General features: G+C 49.9%; 2 protein-coding genes and 1 pseudogene across 2 annotated transcripts; all 3 read right to left on the bottom strand.

Moving 5' to 3' along the window:
• Positions 1-202: 202 nt before the first annotated feature.
• On the bottom strand, positions 203-1,222 carry LOC120837364 (the record flags this gene model as incomplete). Its single annotated transcript, XM_040206655.3, has 1 exon — positions 203-1,222. A coding segment is annotated over one exon (1,020 nt), but the record flags the coding sequence as incomplete, so codon positions are not given.
• A 2,381-nt stretch (positions 1,223-3,603) lies between these two features.
• Positions 3,604-4,647, bottom strand: LOC115310969. Its single transcript, XM_040499555.2, has one exon. It carries the CDS (start codon positions 4,579-4,581, stop codon positions 3,604-3,606), a length of 978 nt encoding a protein of 325 aa, XP_040355489.2. The 5' UTR covers positions 4,582-4,647.
• Positions 4,648-6,473: 1,826 nt separating this feature from the next.
• On the bottom strand, positions 6,474-21,369 carry LOC120837363 (annotated as a pseudogene).
• Between the last annotated feature and the right edge of the window lie 1,479 nt (positions 21,370-22,848).

Genomic DNA, 22,848 nt, shown 5'->3' with positions numbered 1-22,848 from the left:
TTTTATTTATTACATGGTATTTGGTCAGAAAACACAAGGCACTTGCAATCACGGTACACCAAGGTTTGCGTTAGGTGTCATGTACAGGCGTCGACATACATTTCGTTCATCTAAAGTCACACCATCGTGGGGGTTTAGTTCCCCTCATAGGTTCGAATGCGGTTTCACAACTCAACAAAGTATTCTGTATTGAATAATACGTCTAAAAATCCGGAAGATGAATGCATCGATTTAAGAGAGCATACCAGTCTGGGCGTTCACCGAGATGGTCAAATACATTTCGTACCTGTGATACAGTTTCTATAAAATTCGACTTTGTTGTCCGGGGAGCATCAGCATTTCTGTCAATCATTCTCGTTTTCCAGAGACTATGCAAACCCATCAGTGTAAACAGATCATAAGGGAAGCTGTCATTCGGGTTTAAAGGTAGAAAACGGATTGTGTAGGCACTTATATTTAAATCTTTTTTCACAGTTCTTTGTAACACATCCCAGAAGAGGTAAGCATCAGTGCAGAAAATAAAACAATGTTCTATAGTTTCCGGTTGGTTACAAAGGCGGCAGTTCACTGACCACGGAACGAAAATGCCTTTTTCTTGAAGCCAAGGCTTAACAGGTAGCGTGGAAGTGTGAAGTTTAAAGAAAAAGGTTTTCGCAGAAGGTGACACTCGCATTTTCTTCACACGTTTAAAAACATCTTGTTCCGAACCGTTACCGAATACGCTTCGATACAAAGGTACAGGAAAAACAACGTCTATCAGATCAGCATAAATTGTTTTTCGGGGAACTTTAAATAAATACTCCAGAGAAAACCGGGTTTTCAAAAATTCAATCGCGCTAACTACCTCTCCAAGGAAACCGAAAGGACGCAATGTGCCTACAGGCACAGATGTGACTACCAAGTATGGTAAAGCTTCTGAAAGTTCTGTCTGCACGTAAGTGCGCAGAAAATGATGGGATACAGTTCGGAAGAACATAAAACGAACAACCACCTGTTTTAAAAATAGGTGAATCAGCCCAAGTCCCCCTGTATCAATGGAGCGAAAAAGGTTGTCTCGTTGCATGGGTTCCCAAGTGGAATCCCATACAAAAGTTGCAAAAACTCTATGGAATTTTTTAATTTGGCCTCTCGCACAGCAAATCACCTGGAGCACGTACCAGAGTTTCGCTACAAGGAAAATGTTACATGCTTTTGCGCGTCCAAAGATTGACCACCGATTTGATTTCATTATATTGGCTTGACGTTTGATCTTTGCCGCACGCTCAGACTAGTAATGGCCACTGTTTCGAATGCAGTTCAACGGTACTCCTAAATACTGAGAAGCTCCACAGCTCCACGAAATACCAGCATACTTCAAAGGTGTTGTGGCCCACTGGCCGCACCAGAAGCCAACGCATTTTGAGTTATTTACCAACGCTCCCGATGCTTCACAAAATGTCTGGGTTAAGGTAAAGACATTATCGACACTTTTCTTATCAGCACAGAAAAACGCTATATCGTCAGCGTAGGTTAACACTTTTACTTCCGCGGAATAAAAATGATAACCGTCCACTGTAGGGTTGGAAAGTACGCTCAAGCAAAGAGGTTCCAAGTAAAGAGCAAACAAAAGAGGGGATAAGGGACACCCTTGTTTAACAGACGATTCTAAATTTATAGGAGTCGAGAGTGAACCATTAACAATGAGACGGGTAGCACAGCTTCGGTAGCATAGTTCGATTCCTTTCAACAACGTTGGTCCCGGGTTTATGTGTCTAAGAATGGCGAAAAGGAAGTTATGAGATACGCGGTCGACGGCTTTCGCCAAGTCTACTTGGACTATGGCGACCTGGTTGTTATGCCGAGTACAGCTCTCTATGACCGAACGTGCGACGTGTATATTGGTCTGTATGCTTCGCCCCTTAATTCCACATGTCTGATGGTCGCCAACAACACTAGAAGCGACGAACTGAAGCCGTTTTGTCAGAATCTTAGCGAATATCTTATAGTCCACATTGCAGAGAGTAATAGGGCGATATCCTTCTACGTGTATAAGTTTATCTGCATCCTTACTTTTGGGGATTAATACTGTATGGCTGCTATAAAAAGATGGTGGTAAGCGTTCACTATCGTAAGCTTCAAGAAATACTTTGTGTAGGAAAGGGCACAGTAGTTCCTTATGCTCCTTGTAAAACTCAGCTGGGAGTCCATCCGGTCGTGGCGTTTTAGAGTTAGGCAACTCATCTATCGCACTCCGAATGTCCTCCAGCGTTACTGGTCCACTAAGTAGTTCGCGTTGAATCTCACTTACTTTAGGCAACATGGAAACTAAAATGTCTGTCATTTGACTGTTGGAAGATGGCGTTTTCTGGAATAGGTTTTTGTAGTGGGATTCGAATGTGCGCATTATATCAACATCGTTGGTTGAGAGGGTTCCGTTGCAGTCCAAAAGTTTGATTTTTTTGGAAAGCCCATGGCGTCTTTCATCATCAATGGCACGCCGCGAGGGTGTCTCAGATGACAAGAAACGCTTACACCTAGAACGTACCAGTGCACCATTATAGCGATTTTGCTCATAGCGCTGCAGCTGACTTTTGATAAGAATGATTTCTTCCTGAAACTCACCAGATTTTTCACATTCCAATTCGTGAAGGCTATTTAGGTTTCGCAAAAGGGCAGTTTTGTCTTTCTTTGCGTGAAAAGACGCAATACAAGCAAATTCAATCGCTTCATTTTTGACCTCTTGTTTAAATGAGTCCCATTGGGCGAAAATGCCGAATTTTTCATTCGTTGAGATATTGTTAAAACATTCACGAACACGTTTTTGAAAATCATCACTGCCAAGAAGCCTTGTGTTCAATTTCCATAATTCCCATTTTGGACGTGACTTATTACGTACGTCTGCCCCAATACGAACCTTTACAAGGCAATGATCAGAAAAGGACATGGGTTTTACTTCATAAGTAGCCACATGCGAAAAAAGTTGGCTTGAAACGTAAACTCGGTCAAGCCTCGCGTTACATGAAGCATCAATGTGAGTGAATCGACTAGCAGTAACCTGAGAAGCACCAACATCAAATAGGTGGAAGTCGTATGTGAGGTTGTTTAGTATGTCAGCACTGCTGTCAGCACTTGTGGGAGGCACTGATCTATCACTGATATTACAGACACAATTGAAATCACCAAACAGAACAACTTGCCTGTCAGTGTCAAGAAAAGGGGCGAGATTTTCAAAAAACAAACGTCTTTGTCGAACATCATTGTAGGCATAAATGCAAATTAAACGCCAGGAGATACCATTTAAGAAAAAATCACAGCATATGAACCTGCCCTTATCATCCACAGCCTGTGAAAATGACGAGTATTCTAGTCTCTTCTTTAAGAATAAAAGGCACCCTCCCGACAAGCCATCCGCGTGGCTCACACATACCTCATAACTCGAGAGGAAAGGGTCCAATGCACGAGCTGTGTCCTCGTCGGACGATATCTTTGTCTCCTGGACGGCAACAAAGTCAATCTGTTCCTTTGAGAGGACCCTATACAGTTGGGACTGACGTGCACGCGAACACAGTCCTCTGACGTTGATAGTAGCGAAGCTCAGGGGAGGAAATGCCAGGGAGGTGTTAGCTAAGGGGGTAGTTCATCACCGTCCTTCACTACGTCAGCAGGCCGTGTGGCCTTATTGTAATGGTGCTCACACACCTCAGCTGGCCTGCGTTTTGCGTCGCCTCTCTCGTCGCTGTTGTGGCCGATCGCGACATCCGTGGTAGACGACTGAGACGATTTTTCCGATGTTGGGGCGGGTCGTTTGACAGATGTTCCACTGGACGTGGTCGAGCGCTCTCGTCGATGTAATGAATCCTGTGAAGCAACCGTTGACGTCGTACTTAAAGGAGGGAATTCGCTGTCTTGCAAAAGCGATTCAGGCTTTTCAGATTCAGTGGTGATCGTCGCCGACTCAGGGTTGACGTCAGGTGGTGGGTGCAGTGGGGCCCTCAGCTGTACCCCTGAAGTGGTGCTGGAAGGGATGACTTCTCCTGTTGCATCGACCACTTCGCTTATGTCCATTAGGTGTTCTAAAACGACATCTTCAGCTGGGCTTCTTGCTTGTCGGAGCTTGTCCGCATAGGTGGTGACGCACTCACTTGTTTCATGACCATAACGTCGGCATTCACCGCATCTTGGGGTCCTACACTCGCGACGAATGTGACCGATTCGGTAGCATCGTAGACACAGTGGAGGGCGGCCAGGCACGAGCACCAAGCTTCGACAGCCGAACACTGTGAGCTGGTGCGGTATCTGGCTCGCGTTCATTCCCTCGTGAAGGGTCAACGTAACTTCTTTGTTTAGCGTCTCCATCTGCTCCATTCCGGCGCAGCGCCATTTTTCTCTAACAATCGAACGGACCGTGCCAAAAGGCGCCAGTGCTTCTTCGATACGCTGGTTGTCCATGTGAACTGGTAGCCAAAGAAGTTTCAGTTTGACGTCTCTGGTGTCCGGGTCGATGATTAGGCATCGGCGCCCCTTTACGCGGAGCTCTGCTTTGGTCACAAGTTTGGCCTTGGCCAAAGCGCTTGCACAGGTCACCATCCAGACGTGACTCATCTGGAATTGGCCGATTCCGATGATATCCTGGCTGTCAACCACGTCCCGCAAAGCGTCTCGGAAGTCTGTTGCTCGGTATGGCCGCGCGGCGAGATCTCCGTGTAGAAAGACAGAATTAAGACTCAAATTACCTGTCGGTAGACGGGGAAGTACGGTCCGGTACTCTTCAGTCGTCATTTCGGTGGTACTGGCCGAAGCCTCAGCAGTTCCCCGGCCAGTGGCCGGTGCGTTTTCTCTGGAGAGCATTGAAAACACGACCGTTTCGAACGGTGTCTTCTTCTTTCTCCTGCGCCAACTGAACAAGGAGGAACTCGCCCTCCTCCTTTCATCTGAACTGCCGTTCCTCCCTTCTCTGGGCAACTTGTCCGCAACAAGGAGGAACTGTCGCTTTTGCTACCTTTCTCCTCCCTTTTTTCTTAGAGTGTGGTGTAAAAAGTAAGCGATGAATTGTTCTAACAAGCACGTAGCTTTCACTTGTAGAAATGAAAAGCCTATCTTTATTCTCCTCTAGTCCGAAGCCCATGCATTTCACTGTCATCTCAACCGCGAATGGAGGTCTGTGACGTCATTTTTGTTGCGTGTGCTCGCGCACACCGGCGGCTGCTGGCTAGTGGAAAGAACGTGCGCCACTTATTATGGGCACTAAATTCTTTGGTTCAGTATCCCTTTAAGCAGCTCAACTTGAACCGTCATCACCATTTCTCTTTCATCTAACACCATTACATCATGATCATACTCGACGCCGCAGGCCTTCATGGCCCGGACGAGTTGCCTTTCTGCTGTGCCGCGGCTCTGCTGAGCTAAAATAAATATCAATATCAAGGTACAGTGATCAAGGCTACCACAACGGCAGCCGTTGTGACATCAAAGCGAGTCTGTCCCGCGTGCTAGCACGCATTGGTTCCTCGATGCTCGATGACGCACTGACGCGCGTGACCTCGCACAAGGGCCACGCGAAGTCCGGCAGGCGGCCTTGAGAACACCGGCTGCAGAGGCGGTTGAGGCAAGCGCGGGCACCGCAGTCAGCAGGCCCTGGTTCCGGATCAAGAGCCCGGCCGACGTCCCTCGTTCAGGACACGCTGCGGGCGCCATGTCTGGTTCCGAGGGACACTCCACTGACCGTGAGTCTCCGGCTGTCTGTCGAAATCGATTTTCTACAGCGGTAGCTGAGGGCACCTTTCCTGCGAAAAATGGCGGTGTTCGAACGCAAAAACCCACGTGATCGCGGGGAGAGATAGAGAGTTCTCCCTCGTCGCCGTCGTTACTCGCACAACCACGTCATCTGTGGCACTCCCTCTCTCAGATGATCTTAGAGCACATCTCCAACAACTATTCTACCACAAACAGCTTCTAAAGCAAATATCCTTAGTGCAGATCTCCTAAAGCACACCTTTCAACAACGCAACAGCTTCCGCTATCAATCGCAGCACAATTTGCGTGGCCGTTTGCAATTTGTTTTTATTAGTAGCGAGGCTGTGCGAGCTGAGGATATCACCCGGACATAATTCTTAGCAAGGAATTCCTTGAGACCCAGGAGAGAATCCCTCGACATTTCGCGTAGGATACATTATATATGAAAGGTTGACCCAATCACAATTAAGTTATCAATTTTCTGTCGAAGCGTCTGTGCTGCCTAGGTAAAAATCGGGACCAGCTCCTTCCACGACCATGGAGCCCTCCATCCTTTCTACTTTAGCAGAGCGAACGCTGGAGAGGGGGTTCGAGTCCCTCCTCGCCTCGTCTCTCCTCCTCTCCGGCATTCGCTTTGCTAAGTTGAAAGAGGTGGAGGGCCTTGTTCGGGACGCTTGCCCTGCTTTTCTTAACAACAGAGATATAGCTCCGACCGTGCGAATTTCCTGGTGTGTAGAGGCAGCGTCACTGGTAAAGCTGAGCTAGTGATGTTGGAAGATAATGATAGGTTTCAAATAACAGTTCCAGCCCTGTGTGCTGGAAGGTCATATGGGAGGAAACAACTGACAGCTGGGTGACTGCCGTAATGACGCAGGGCTATAGCCAGTCTGCGCCGTTCACGTATCGATATCTCGCTACGTCATGCTGTCGTGAACAAGGGACTCCCCTACTGAAAAAACCCGTATAAAACTTCATACTGGTTGACCCGTATATCTCATACGGTGTTATGGGATACGGGTTTCCCGTATGCTACTGGGAACCCGTACCTGTACAGGTTGACCCATTCAGATACAGGAACCCGTTCAGATACGGGGCCCGTACCTGTACGGGTTGATAAGTTTAGGTAAGGGAAACCGTGCCTGTACGGGTTGACCCGTTTAGAAGACGGCTTTCCAAAGCAGGGCCCTGCTTTGGAAAGCCGTCTTGGCCCATACCACCAATGCACTCCTCTACACCGTAAACTCCATCCGAATTGAAGTTAACGTCATACTAACCGTGTGCGCTGGCTGGATAATAGCGCGTCCAGTCAGCTAGCTGGTGCTGGTTCAATAGACCATTTGCAAAAATCTCAAAAGGCTACGAGCGAGAGGTTTCTCTTCTTGTTGGCTCCGCATCTATCACGTGACACTGAAGAGAGCGAGAGGGAGAAGCCATCGTAGCCCAGGTAACCGGTTGCGCAGTTGCTTGCCTGCCGTCGCACGCTCGCCTCGATCTGTCGTCTCCCAGCCGTTTCCCAGAATGCCTTTCGACGTCAGTGAAGAGTGCTGCGCGTTTTGCAAAACGTTTCAAATCGCAGAACACTGCAACCTGGAGGCCGGTTGAGACAAGTCGGAATTTATACGAACTTTCTACCGTCGCTTTTCGCGCACTAGCACTTGCGCGTACATATCTTCAAAAAGAACACGATGGCCCAATATTTTAATGGCGCAAAGAGGATGGCTTGTCGTGACGTCATTTGCGTGCTTTCATTCTCCTGTTTTTTATTGGCAATCATTTTTTATTTTTTGGAGCTGTAGCTACCATCGAAGATATTTACGAACTCGTGACAATACGTCTCAGAGAACTGCACCCAAAATACTTTTTTTTTTATTCACAGAGGGCGTCACACCTGTCCAACGGATATTTATCGATGCCAAAGGCGCGCCGTCTGCTCCTCGAGTAGGCAACGAGAATGACGTCAGGGGGCGGGACTCTGGCTCGTGGGTTGCTCCCGAGGGTAGGGAGCCGCGAGGGCCTGCAGGAGCACGAGCGCAGGAAGACGATGCTCGTCGCGCGCAAGCACAAGCAGACGACTCTCTTCGGAGGGGTAAACAATCGCGAACTTTTTCTGTTTTCGCAACACGAAGCACACTTCTGCGTTTTAAAACAACCTAAGCAGAGACCCTTTAAAGAAGTGCATCCGGCAACAATGGTGGCCGCCGTACTTCGGGCTTCGTTTCTTGCTCGAAGCGTGTGATAGGATCCGAGTTGCACCCAAGGAAGCGTGCCCATCATATGGGGGTTTCGGTGCAATGACTGGCGAGAGCGCGCGCTTAGGAGATATTGTCACGGGTGGTGACCAAAAAAACAATAAATAAACAGGAAGAAATAAACGTTTAATGTGGCGAACTTGTGCCGAAAATAAAAGGGTACAAAAGATAATAACAGAGCGTCGCGGGCGTCGAAGTCGGCGTAACAGCAGAGTCGAACCAGAGTCCCCCCCCCCCCCCCTCTTCCGGCTTAAAAGTTTCTGCTTTTCGTTTTTAGTGTTCGCCGACTGGAAACGTGCAGTCGTCTGCAAATGTGCAGTGGACTGCATTTTTAATGATATTTTAAGTAATGTAAAATGCAAAACACACGCACACACACGCGCACACGCACACACACACACACACACATACACACACACACTTTTTTAAAGTACAACATTAGCTACCAAGCCGCAGATAACGTTTGCTTGGCTGTGCCCGACATTATAAAATGCGGCGCCGTTGTTTTCATGATTTATTTCACTTCTTTATATAGACAAGGAGCTCAATTTCGCGTCATAAAATTTGCAGTCGATTAGAAAATACGTGTACCTAGTACAACCGCGCCAGAACCTTTGTTCGTTCGCATCGGTCAAGAAACATCAAGGCAATGTTTGCATCTACATCCTTTTACTTAACATCCCGATCGTTTCGTAGGCTAACCCGCTCGTTATGCACGAACTGAAAATAAAATCTACCTTGTACAACAAACTCACGGAATCCGGTTCAAGACAGGGGCGGGAGACAGATGCAAAGCGATACTGCAAGCATACGAAGACGCGCTCGTGCAATATGGAGGCACAAAAAGTCTGCCAAATTTCTCAGCGTTACGTAGTGTACGCACTTACATTTTTTACGTCCAGAAAAGACAGAGGAGTATCCAGCCTCGCCCTTGATTCAAAATGTTAAGTGACACGCGTGTCAAAATGATGGGCAAGAGCTCAAAACATCACCGCCGGGCGTGTCACGCCTGAAAGTATGAACCGTCGAGCCAGTACCACACACACGCTGAATAGGACACTTCCACTGCCAACTAGAACCAAATCTTCTTAGGGAAGAAACACATGACTCCGTCAACACGTCAACACGACGCCGACACCACCATAAGAAACTAGACAGAACGAGACCAACGAAACGACGTAAGGTTAAAGGCCGACGACCAGACTCGAGATTCTGCAAGGCAGACGATCCTCCTCTCCATGGGGGAGGAGGAAACAGGCAATGGTGGACAGGGTAGAAAGAGGGAGAGGAGGAAGCGATGGAAAAGTGGAAAGCGCGAACCGTTCGTCGGTCGGTAAAGGCGCATTCACACAGCGGAAAGACGCGCGTCGTGGGGGGAATTTTTTGCCTATTTTTATATTGGAAAAAGTCGCGCTCCGAGGAGGACGACGCAGGGAGACGACGCTTCGGAACCCAATTTTTCCCTCGACGTATCACCCTTTTCGGTTAGGACATGTCTTTGCCGTTTTTATTTTCGACTCACAATGAAGGCGAAAGGACGAAAAGGCAGAGGGATCGAGGGATTCGTGAACTCGCCAAACGTGGCTGGAAGCATTTCAGAGTGGAGAGAAGCAAGCCGATTAGAACATCTGACACTGAGCAGTGTTTTATGTGCGTGTACGACGCCGTGGAACCAAATACGGCGGAACTACTCTTCATCGTTTGCGCGCGAAAGCTGCCACCGAAGTTCGCGGTGTGTTTCGATCTCCGACTGTGCGGGAGCGATCACTCGTGTTGTCTAGTCTTTGTGTGCACCCACCACTAAGCTGCGTGCAGTGCTAAAGGTACGGACGCGCCGGCGTAGCACCGTGCTTTGCACAAAAATGCGGCAAAAGAGCACCTTCTGAAGCTTTCCCCTCGAGTCCGTGCCTTTCGCCAATGCCGCATATAACCGGAATGTAAACGTATACAGTATATAATCATCGCCGTTGTACATTCAGTGAAGATGGTTGTCTCCCTGCGCATATATCGCGAAGGCAATGCATCAACAATCTTACGAAACAGACGAATAAAAAAATTTTGTGTTCTCTCGACAAGCGCGAGGTTCCCCGAGAAGACGCCGCCGTCGAGGGGCCCTGTGTGACTGCTTCGTCTTTTACGACGCCGGCGTCGACGTCGACCGCAACGCGCGTTTTTTGGTTTTCGAGGGAAAGGAGGGCTGGGGAGGAGGATGCAAACGGAATGCTGAAGAGGAGAGGGGGAAAGCTCCTCCTCTCTCCAGCGTTCCGCCTGCCAATGCGACGGCTGCTTTGTTGAGGGCGAAGGCGAAGCAGTGGGGAAGGAACGCCGGAGAGGACGAACACGGTCAAGATGAAAACAGGAACTTTCAGCCGGAGGGGGGACGTAGGGGTGGTGGGGGAGGAAATAAGGGGACACTTAGGTGGTCACGTGATCCCGGCTTTACGTGACTGCGCCCTGACGACCTGCAAAAAAGGCGTCCCGTTTGCAACACAAGCTCCGAGGAAGTGGCAAAAGTGTTGATCGTCTGCAAGTGTCTCCGCCTTACCGCCTGCTTTTGTCTTCACCAAGCGACAAGGCAGCAGATGCATACTGGCGACAAATCTCCGCATTAGGTGTCTGCCATTAAATTGCCATGGCTTGAGTTGGGCCCTCTCAATGTGGACAGTCTGTGTCTGCGCATGTACCATGCGCAGACGCTCCAAGCGAATCTCATTTTTGCGCACGTGTGGTGATCACACCTGGTGTAGGCAAACGTGGTCTTGCTTCTAAACAGCGTGTTGCTTTATAAAGTCAATTGGGTGCGAGCGTTTAAATGTCAGCAATAAACTGCAAAAGATTGTTGTTATAGGCTTCCTTGAATCTCCTCTAAGTTGACTACGAAGTGGAATCTCAGTACTGATTTGACTAGTTCGACCTCCTCACTAAAACTTTACTGTAACTTCAACAGCATGCTTGATTACTGAACATTTTACAGAACCGGTCACTCAAGACCGGAGTCCGCTTTATTTGTTCCTTTACAATTACCTATATCAGCCTAAGATTTTACATTAACGAGACAAGTACAATCAACGTGTGACGTGCGAGTCGTCAGTGCAAAAAAGGTAATCCCAAACAACATCTTTCTTTTCTGCTCTTCAGGTGACTCCCCAGCAGCCACCGGTCAAGCTACGGACGACGCGAGCGCGTGAGTGAACCTCCGCTGACAATGACATCTAAAAGAGTCAAGCGATACGAGAAAGAAAACAAAAATATTTTCCAAATCGTATTTCTTATTGTCCTAATTCAAATCAGCGGGAGGGGGGATATTTGCCAGACTTTTGGGGGATCCGCTTATATCGTCGGATTTGGCGAGTGTATATCAACTATCTGAAGGGCTGTCTAACAGGATAGAGCAAATGCCGCGCATGGCAGGAAAAGCTCACACGCCTCTCAAGAACGTGAAATTTGCGGAGCACGTGTACGTTTAAACTTTCAAGTGAGGACATCAGCCACGCAAATGGCACTCCCTTCCTCTTGGACTTCTCGCTGGCGTTTCCTCCCCTTTCTTTTGTTATGGGTGACTGAGGGCCGACAAGAACAGCGGAGGCCTTGACGACAACCAGCGAGGCGTGTGCGTGGCTGGCCGGACCCACGTGATGAAACGGCTACCACTCTTGCGCTCTTGGCGTGTGTCTTCTTTTACTTGTCCTGGTCTTTTCTAGCGAATTTAATCGTGACAATGTATCACCACTAGCCCAAGTGAATAGCCTTATGCACGTGCACGCTCCAAGCCTCTGCCCAAGGACCCAAGCAAAAAAAAAAAAAAAAAACAACAACAAAAAAAAACCTCTCCTCCTGGCAAAAAGGAAAAAAAAAGTAGACTGGAATTGGAGGGAGGCACCCGCTTCCGGTAGAGCCCTTTATCGGACTATTAACTGAGCGTGGGAGGGAGGATGTTGACAGACTGTTGGTGATCCGCTAATATCGGCGGACTCCGCACAAGTGTGTACGAACCGTCTAAGCGGAATTATTCCCCAGCTGCTGCATGTTCAGTGTTGCCCGATTGGTGGAGATCCTGCCGATTTTACTGGCAACAGTCTGGCAACACTGTCCCTTTGTGCATCAGATGACGTAAAATGACGTACAACTAACTAACACAGCTGGGGACAGGCGGGGCAGAGAAAATTGGGACTCCCTCCCGTGTGGTTCCGGCCCAAACTCTCAACCTTGTCTCCCAGTGGGCCCGGTGCTGGGGTAACGCCGACAAGGTTTGACCAGAGGAAGATTGGCGACTCTTTCGCGGTGGAAAGAGGCGGAGGATTATGCATGTTTTTTTGCCCGATCCCCCCAAAGGTTATCTTAGTGTTATCCCATACTGCCTGGTGATAGTTACAAAATTGCAGAGGGGAATCAAATTGGCTTAGGAGGGCGAAGGGAGGAGTCATACTTTTAGTTTTTAGTTTCTAGGCTAGGCGGCGCAAGCTACCGCCCGATATAAAGGGTACAGCCGTTAGCATCCATCCATCCGTCCGATGGACAAACCGAACCTGAAAACTTAAATTCAAATACCAACAACCAAGTGCTCAGGCACAGCAGACTACCTCTGTAAAAAGGGAAGTAAAAGAAGCCGAGAGGAAATTGTGGAGAAAAGATTGCAGGAAAAATTCGAAAATAAAGAAGGAACCTTGGTATGATAATTGACGAAGGAGCTCGTTGTTATTTGAGGCTATAGAACAGTATTGAGGAGTAGGACATACTTATAAGGACAAAATATTAGGAAAAGGATCGGCGGTGTGCATGCCGTATGCCAAGGGGAAGACGAGACAATAGTGCATGCGGTGTTGAGGTGCACATGCGGCTTGCTCCCGCCCTCCCGGAGGGGGCGACGGATTTAGCCGGAGCTCTGGGGTTTGCAGATAAGAACGGAGGAATGGAGGATATGTGCATTTTAATAAGGAAGAGGAGACCAGAAAAATGGTGGAAATTATCTAGGGAGAACTGAATGACGTACAAATAGCTGAAGCAGCTGGGGACAGGCGGGACAGAGGAAAATTGGGACTCCTTCCCGCGTGGTTCCGGTTCAAAGTCTCACCTTGTCTCACAGTGGGCCCGGTGATGGGTAAACCGACTAGGTTTGACCGGAGGAAAATTGGCGACTCCCTTGCTGGGGCGAAGAGGCGGGGGGTGATGTTTTTAGTATTTTTGCCCGACACCCACAAAGGTCATCCTCTGCAATTTTGTAACTATCACCACCTGGTGATAGTTACAAAATTGCAGAGGGGAAGCCAATTCGCTTAGAAAAGCGATGGGAGGAGTCATACTTTTGGTTTTTAGTTTCTAGGCTAGGTGGCGCAAGCTACCGCTCGATATAAACTGTACAGCCGTTAGCATCAATTTGGATCTGGATCTGTTGGCTATTCCCTTCTTAACGGGCGGAAACTACAGTACGGATTATTTCCGTATGTGTCCTAGCCATTGATTTTCCTTAGGAATGAGGAACTCCCGCTCCCCCGCAGGATTTCCTTCTCCAGTTCGCACCGTTCCCCCCTGCTGCCGCGCCAGCCGCGCCCCCTGTATCACTGGCTCCCATGTCTCCCTCTTGCGGTTGGCCAACGGAACCGAGAGCCTGCTCACGCAGCTCCTTCAATCCTATGCTTGTATCTTCCAGCCTGTTGATCGACGGCAGCGGAACCCCATACTTGACTGACAGCGCACGGACTCTCCTCGTCCATCGGTTTGCCGCCCCGGTGTAGAGTTGAAACTGAGCTTCGCCACCGCCTCACGGGCCTCGAGCGAGGACCACCCGTCGTCGCCCTGCACAGCCTCGTTTGGTGTCGCCCCATGAGCGCCGAGGACCAGCCTTCTTACTTCGCGCTGCCTTCTCTCCAAGTACTCCCGCGTGGCGGCTAACGGACACAGCGCCGCGTTCGCGAGCGTCAGTCCCGGCACCGTCACTGCCTTCCATAGGCCGCGTACCACCTCCAATCTATTAAATTACCATTGAGCCTTGGCCTTGAGCACGCATTGCCCTCGCAGCGCCTTCTCTCGTACCCCCTGCTCATACTCCGCCAAATAGTCTGGACCCGTCGACAGCTTGACTCCCAGGTAGCGGTATGCGAACACGAACGGAATGCTCTTCCCTTACCGGCTGACTGTCCGTACATCCTCCCAGACTCCTCCAACGTAACACAGCACATTTCTGGGCGCTGAACCGTAGTCCGATCCGGTACCCATGCCGCGTACACGTATCCAGACGCTCCTGCAGACCGGGCCTCGAGCTCGTTGTCAGCACAATATCTGCGTAAAGCAGACCTGGGAGCGTCTGGGACACCTTCCGTCCGTCTAGCATGAATGACACATTAAAACCATGCCCACATCCCTCCAAGCCGGCCTCCATTCCACTTAGAAAGAGCATGAAGAGCAGCGGGGACAGCGGACAGCCCTGCCTGAGACCCCGGCCTATAGGCACCATCCCTCACCGCATCCCTTGCCACTCCACCACCACCTTCGTACCCGTGTACAGTTCTCGCAAGAAATCCACCACTCTCCAGGGAAGTCCTTTGTTGCGTAACGACTACCACAGTGCAGCCTGTTCGATGCATTCGTATGCCTCCTTCACATCGAGGAAGGCCACCCATAGCTCCCACCCCTCCGTGAGTGCCATCTCAATGCACTGCGTGAGAACAAACAAGTTATCCTCCAGGCGCCGTCCTCTGCGGAACCCATTCTGCAGTTCGCCAAGGATCCCCTTTCTTTCCGCCCATGCCTGTACTCACCTCCGCAGCGCTTTGGCGAAGACTCTGTACAGCACAGGAGTCACCGTGATCGTCCTGTACGATGATAATCGACTCCTTTCCCCAGCACCCTTATACAAGAAAGTCATTCGACCGTGGCGCAATCCTGAGGTATCTCTCCAGTCTTCAGCATTTCACTGAAGCACTCCCTCAATGCGAGGCACTGCCTTGGGCCCAGCTTCTTGAGACGCTGGAAACCCATCCGTTCCTGTCTCCGTGCTTGCCTGGATCCGACCTACGATGTTCTTGAGCTCTGCCTCGCCGCTGGGACCCAACCACTCATGCGAGTCGACCTCCTCTGTCCCTGGCTCACCCTCTACTTCGTCCACCTCGCCTCCTTCTCTTCCAAACGCGGCAGCGACTTGCGTCGCCACAAACTGCAGACCCTCCGTCTCTGATGGGAGAACTTCTGATTGCGGGTGACGCAGCAGCTGTTTGGGCGTCGCATGCCTGTTAGACCCCTGCATGTGTCTCCAGAATTTTCTTGGTGCATTCCGACCACTTCTCAGATCCTCCAGGAACCCTCGCTATACGTTGCGAAGCTTCTCCTGGATCACGCTTGCCGCTTCCTTCTTCCTGTCTCTGTAGATTCCCGATAGGCTCCTCCGTGCCTGCTCGGGCCTCCGGGCTCTCACCGCCGTCCGATGTTTGCGGCGCGCATCCTTTCTGGCGCTGATTGCAACCCGTACATCCCGGTCCCACCATTGTTTCAAGCTGTACTTCTGTCGTCCGCCCACCCTGCGCCTTTTCTTCTTCAGCTCCTGTCGTACACACCCCTATGCGTTCATACTCTGCCTCCGGCGTCACCTCCAGTCGCTCCGCAATCTGGTCGATGTCTTGTTCCGTAAGAAACCCCTTGCACTCGATACCTCCCCTCTCATTTTCCATTCTCCCGCCAAATTCCATCAAAATTCTGTTGTGGTCACTTCCAACACTGTGATCTTCCTCTTCATCAATGACCATCCTGGTTAAGCGGTCGTAAAGACCAGGTGACATGATCGCAAAGTCTATGCCAGACTTCCGGTCCCCCGACGACCACGTGGTGAATCCCTCGTACTTCGGTTGCAAGTTCCCGTTAACCAGGTTTAATTGATCCACCGTTTCTAGTAACTCCTGGCCGTTGGCATCCGTGGCCCCACCCAGGCTGTCCAAGTGCGTCCTTTGGCCCTGAGGGTATACTAAATAAATAAATAAATAAATAAAAATAAATAAAAGTCCCCCATCAGGAGAATATGATACTCTCCATGGAGGTCTTCTATGTCTACTCGGAGGCACTCCCATAGCTCCCTATTCCTCTCCTTGGCAGTTCTTCCTGTCCACATGTAGACCACCGCCACTGCAGTCTTACAACCCTGCTAGCATCCCCGTCATCCAGAGGTGCTCCCGGCAACTTGGCCTTGCCCTGACCCATCCTTGATTCAACGCAAAGAGTACCCCAATGCCTCCTACCCTCCTTTCTCCTCCCTCTTAGATACACGCGTCCCAGCACGATCTTGAGTGTCCCGGTGGCATTTCCGCTTCTCGAAGGTGGGTCTCCACTATCCGTACAGCTCTATTTCTTCATCTGCCATTGTCTGGAATATATCCTCCCACTTGCGCTGAACCCGACCACCCTGTATGTTCAGGAATGCTAGCTTTGTTCCTCTTTTCGCTCTCCTTCCTCGTCTCCTTTTCAGCGGGGCTTCGTTTCGGTCCTCCTTCGCCTCGTTTGTTGACCGTTGGTCCCGCCGCCTCGCCTAACCTCCCTTTACCACCCTCGTCCGCTCCCTTGTTGAGGGCACCTGTTGTTTCGGTCTCTCACCAGCTGCTCGACCACCTGCCACAGCACTTCCGTGTTGGGGGCCCTTCCCCTTCTTGTCCCACCCTCTTTCCGAGGCATATACACCAACTCAACTCTCCTACGTCACGCCGCGGTGGTGGCGCGCCGGACGCACTTCTGGTCTAGGGCGGTGGGCAGAAGTCGCCGTGCCAGACATGCATTCCTGTGTTCCTTTGGAAGAAACGAGACAAAAAACCTGCCTTTTTGTAAAAATACTGGGACGGGGGCTGTACCAAGAGAGTCTGGAAAGGTTTGAAGATCAGTTTTCATGTGTTTTTGTCCCCTCCGTTCGTCCGAGAACGTGGATAGCAGCCGTGACAAGGGCAAACCAGACGCTGTCGAACTACGATTGCGTGTGCGGGCAACACTTTGTGGTCGCCAGATGTATTTGCTTTGTTCCAACATGAACGAGAGAAAACCGCCAAGTTGTCTGAACCACCCGCGGGTTCAGTGCGTCTTCAAATTCACAAGGCCGCCTGATCGTTCGAACTCTCGTCTGCTCTTTCAAACTCGTCTGCTTTTTGTCGTCTGCTCGTTCAAACAAAAGCGGCCCGTAGAACAAACTTTGACCCGGTGATTGCAATAAGAAGTAATTGCAGGCCTCAAAAGACTTAAGTAGGCTCGGTGTAAACAGTAGATTCAAGATGTTGATCACTGGTACCGGTGGCCATCACCGACTTGTTACGCTTGGTCTGTTCCCGCTTTCGATTTTCAGTATCGACGTCGATCGTCGCCCTACCTTCTACACTTTTGCAGCACGAGCGACGTCGCTACCTAAAATAGCCAGAAGAATCTCATCATGGTTTTGGCGTCCATTCTGCGGCGTTCATGCGAATGAATCGCCGGACGTCAAATTATTTACGGAATGTTTAGCGGCGTAACGAGCCTTGATAATTTCGCTCAGACGATTAAAGTGGCAAGACATTGCGATGAGGACGTAGAATCGATAATTCCAACGCGAAAAAGAGTATGCAGACTCACACAGACGCCGACAACGTGACATTCGAATGGTTTGTTGACGCGGGACGCGGTGCTTCTTGCCCGTACTCCATTTCGCATGCGTTCGAACTGTCGTCTGCTCTTTCAAACTTGGCTGCTTTTTGTCGTCAGCTCATTCAAACGACAGCGGCCCGTAAACCAAACGTTGACCCGGTAATTGCGATACGAACTAAGTGCATGCTTCAAAACACTTTTGAAGTTTGGTTGGGGTAAGTGCTAAGTGTAAACAGATACAAGATGTTGATCATTATTGTTACGAGTGGCCATCACCGATTTGTAATGCCCGATTCTACTTGCGGTTTTCAGTATCGACGTCCACCATCTCAGATACGGTCCACGCTTTTGCAGTCCGAGCAACGTCGCGTCTGAAAACAGCGAGCAGAATGTCATCGTGGGAGTCAGGCTTTAGCGCCCATTCTGCGGCGTCCACGTGAAATGAATCGCCGCGCGTCACATTATTCACGCAAAGTTTTGCCTCGTTAGTTTTGCTGAAGCCGCTCAAGTAGTCAGACACTGTTAGGAGGACGTACAATCAACAATTCCAACGCGAAAAAGAGCACGGGGACTCCCACCGACGCCGACAACAACGCAATTCAATGGTTTGTTTATGGGCGACGGCGGGCGTCTTGCCCACCATCCACCGCGCATGCGCGGCGCCGGTGGCGTCCGCTAGGGGCGCTCCGGTTTGTTTGTAAACATGAGTTGGTGTATACGGGCGCCTCTGTGTCCCTAAAAAAGGGGCTACCACCTCGGTTATTGCTCTGGCCACACGCCGTACCCCTTCCTGAGAGTAGTGCAGACTCTCTCCAGCAAAGCACCTCGTTCCTAGACCCTTCGTTAGGTCCAGAAAACGTGCCCCGATCTTTTGGCACAAACTGTGGAGTCGTGCGTTAGTTGCGACCGCGTCCGCTTTTATTTCTCTTCCTCGGCCAGACACCTCCGGTACCGAGCAGGTGACCAGTATTGTTTCCTTCTCTGCCCATACCTCTTCCAGTTTGGCCGTTATGCTCTCCGCCACTCCCTGCAGTACTTCGTTGAGTCCCAAGTGTAGCACGTAGGTTCTTGGGACCACTCGGGCCTGGCCCTTATACTCCGCGATGGCCTCGTGTGCTGCGTGCCTGTTCCACAGTTTCTCCCTTCCCCTACAGGAATTCAACGCTGTCCGGAATCCCCATATTCTGAACGAGTACTTGCGCAAATCGCCCAACATTTCCATCCCCTACCACTATTACCTCTCTCAGGACTCCCTTTGGTGGCTTCATGGTTGGTGCTGGCTTATTCATTCTTTGAACTACGGGCTCGGTGGTATCGCTCTCTCTCTTCAGTTCTTCACTCATTCGCCTCCTCCTCTCCTTCTTTCCCAGCTTCTTGCTACCTGCTTCGTCCCATCTGTTCCCTCTTCCTGAGTCCAAGACTGCCCTTGCCCCCTTCTCTTGTCCCTGTACCTCCTGTCATTGTTTTAGGCTGACTGCCGTCGAAACTACGTTACCTCCCTTCGCCTCCGACGCGGCGTCGCGCACATCCTTCTCCTCGTTCCCCATGGGTTCTTTATCCTGCCGCTCCTTGGCTTGTTCTTGGCCGGCTGCCGTTGGCACCAGGCTTTCTCCCTTCGCCTCAGACGCTGTTTCCCGCACATCCTCTTCCTCGATCCCCGTCGGTTCTCTACAGACTCGTACCGTACGCATTACAAGTAATCAAATTACTTGTAATCGATTACTTCTTGGAGTAATTTTGTAATCAGTTGATTACTTTTATTAGGCAGTAATCAGAAGAGTAATTTGATTACTTTTTGAAGTAATAAAATTACTTGTAACCGTTACAATTTGTCCACGGGACCCCCCCCGACCCCCCCCCCCCCCCCCCCCCCCCCCCGCAAACGCCTTTTTTTATGAAGTGACAAAAATAAAATTGGCTCTTTTTTTTCGAACGGAAAAAAGAAAGATTTTTGCGGAGCTGTAGGAAACGAGGTCAATCTCTTTCTATGTACAGTTTCTGTGGAATGTTCGTGTTTTTTTTTTTCGAGCTGGGACTGGGACTGGGAAGCCCCAGGGAAGCCGCAGTGCGTGACAAAGGCCATTCAGGGCGGGCGAAGTTTGAGGAAGCAGAATGTAGCTTTGTGAGTCCTTCGTTCAAACTAGCCCCCTCACGCACACACACAGAAATAAATAAATAAAAAAAATCCTGCTTAGGGTACCTACTCGCAGCCCGTAGCAGAACCAGAACCGAAGAATGCCAAAAGCGGATGCAAAATATAACAAAGGCAGTTGAAATATTTCCCCATTTCCCCTACGTGGTCTTTGTGACAAGCAATGTTTCGAGTTGAGATGTGGTCGGGGCGATCTCTTCCGCTAATGGATACTACACATGATCCGTTTCAAATCCTGGAGCTGCTGTTCTTTTGTATAACATGCGAGCTTATCCACATGTGAATAATAAAATGAGTGACGCAAACTTTGAACGACAACCCTTGCTCAAGCTTAACAAGATCTAGAACCCCCTACGCTCCCCCCCCCCCCCCCCCCCCCCGCACACACACTGGCGAACGCCCAAATCATTAAACGTCTTCAAACGAATTCTATGCTTGTGTCCGCATTGTGACGGTGCAACGACCACGAAGAGGGAGCCAGTTTTTCTTCTTCAATACTTGTGCAAATGTGAAATATAGGTTGGAAGTAGTTCATTGTTATGAGCGCTAAAGATGTGTCTTCACACTATAAAGTAATCGGAAAAGTAACGATTACTTCTTTAAGTAATGTCCAATTACTTTTGCCGTCAAGTAATCAAGTAATCTAATCGAATACTTTTTAGCCAAGAGTAATAGTAATTGTAATCGATTACTTTTTTTTTAGTAACGTGTACAAGATTGGAACTTCTCTATCCTGCATCTCCATCATCCTCTCCAATCTCGTGTACCTCGATGCCTCAATCCGCCTCTCGTTCTCGAGACTCGCTATCCGCTACTCGAGGAGGCCAATCACAGTCCTGTCCGCTTCCGTTTGTTTCACTAATTCAGCTAGCTAGGCATGTACCTCCTCAAACCGCTCCTGTTGAACCTTGCGCGCTTCCTCAAGCGCCCGACAGACTTGACAGGTAGGTCCCTCCAGGTCCATCTCCATGTCCCCGTCAATCCGCGTGGACATCCAGCCGCAACCTTCAAACTTGAGGATCGATACCGCTCCCTCCTTCGAATTTATGCCAACGTATGGAACTTTGGGAAATGCGATTTGGGAAAGCCGGGAAAACGCACTCGCCAGCCCCTTAGTACAGGTTTGCAGTAATCCTGCCAGTCTGTCCATAGTCCAAGACCGGGTCGACTTGTGGAGATTTCATGGAAGTGCGGAATTCCAGCCTGTCCTGAGCTTCTGTGTTAATTGGCAGACTTTGAGCAGCCTGCAGAGGTATATCCTGAACCACTCTTAAGTCATAGTGGTCCCGGGGCTTGAGAGATCGTCAACGCTGTCCAGATACTCTTCAGTTTCGTCTTTTCCCGTCGTCGCAAGGATCCCCGTGCCCATCTTGTAACAGTCTGCTGTTACTTGGGAAGCCCTGTTGGAGTTGCCGAGGACAAGCTGCCCATGCCTAGCTTGTCCTCGGCAGCTCCAACGGGGCTGCCCGTGCCCAGTTTGTCCTCGGCAACTCCAACAGGGCTTCCCAAGCGTTCCACATAGGGGACGTTACCTTGAACTTCGGAAGTTGTAGCTGTAAGAGCTGCCGTAAGAGCTTGGAAGCGTTCCAAAAGCTCGCTCTTGTTGCCGATGGTAGAACGTCCACGTGTTTTCAACTCTTTTTTTAACTCCTGATCCTTCATCCTTGCCATTATCAGTGGAGGTGGCCCCTCCCAGGTGATATTCAAATCTTCGTTAAGCCTAGTTCGCTCCAAGCGTCAATAGCTGATTCTCAGAGCCTCCCCTGGTGTCTTAAGTCCTCTCCTTTGCAACACCAGATACTTACTCAGAGAAGTCCTCTGGTTTCGACCTCGTATCTTTTTTGAAGCTCCCAGGACAGATGTCTTTCGCGACCTCAGCGCAACAGAGATGTATATCCAGATTCAGTGTTGCCAGACAGGTAGACGATTTTGCCTGCCAAAATCAGAGGAATCCTCCATAAGTAAGTGAAATGGGGTGCGATTTGCGTTACGGCAGGCCCGAGCCGCAGTTCGGTGGTCCCGGCCCTTACCGGAAGTTCCTGCTGGGTGCCATTCTCGTCGGTGTGGCGGTGCTGCTGGCGCTTCTCGTCGCCCTCGGCTTCGTGTGGGGCAGTGTCCTGGACAAGCAGCGCTCAACCGCCCCGCGCCACAAGGCTGCGGAGCTTGAATCGGACCACACCACAGGCACGGCCACAGCGACGCCTTTCCTAGATTCGCGTAAATACACCAGACTGTTTTATACAAAGAATATCCATCGCTCTATCCATTCCTCGATTTTGTTGTGGGCGCCGCTATTTTGATGCTTAGTGTACTACGATTCGCAAACTTCCGGTAAAGGGGGGAGGGGGGGGGGGGATACGGTATCGTTTTGCCCTTGGTGTTCACGATTTTATCGCCACTGCCAATCGTTCTTGTCTTTTCTATATATTCTTTTGATCAAAGTTGCAGTATCTCGCTTTTTTTTTTTAGTCGCCCATACCGAATGCGTGAACTAGGTGGCTGGTGGGATCGAGAATAACTTAGAAAAGGTTTATAGATACTGCGTCAGAAAGCTCAGGCGATATCGTTTCTCTCTGTCGCCGACTGTCTGCACATTTCTGGAGGGCGGAAAACCGTTTCCTGCGATTTCAGATGGAGCTTCAGATTACTGGCAACAATGATTTTAAGCACCAAGATGGCTGACGTGCCGTTACCCCTGAAGCGTGGCATATTTAGTGGCTCCAAATGTTCAGAGAACATCCTTTGGAATGATGACACATGATCAGGTCCCGGACCTCTACTGCTGCGCGCGAACTGTGCTACAAAATTAAATTAATTAAAATTAATTAAAAAGTTGTTACGCTACAAAATTAGTTTCGGAAATATTTTGATCGCACGTCGTACACATCTGCTTGAAAAACGGCGCACGCGTGTGCTTTTTTAGTTTAGCAATTGAAGTGCACGCCAAAGTCGGACAAACCCACGTCTCATGAATCAGAACATAACTGACGCACTCAGATGTATTGCCGAATGTAAGGTTTTAGCCAATTCTGAACCAAATTGGTACGCTGCAGTGGAACACCAAGATATCCTATCGTGTATATTGTGCAAAACAGTCTAAAACTGTTGCCGTGCCGTCTCGTTCTTGACACGGGTGCTGAGCAAAAGATG

The sequence above is a fragment of the Ixodes scapularis genome, unplaced genomic scaffold (assembly GCF_016920785.2).
Source record: "Ixodes scapularis isolate PalLabHiFi unplaced genomic scaffold, ASM1692078v2 PGA_scaffold10__122_contigs__length_95168666, whole genome shotgun sequence".
NCBI classification, from domain to species: domain Eukaryota; kingdom Metazoa; phylum Arthropoda; class Arachnida; order Ixodida; family Ixodidae; genus Ixodes; species Ixodes scapularis.
This window is presented reverse-complemented; position numbering and strand designations above follow the sequence as displayed.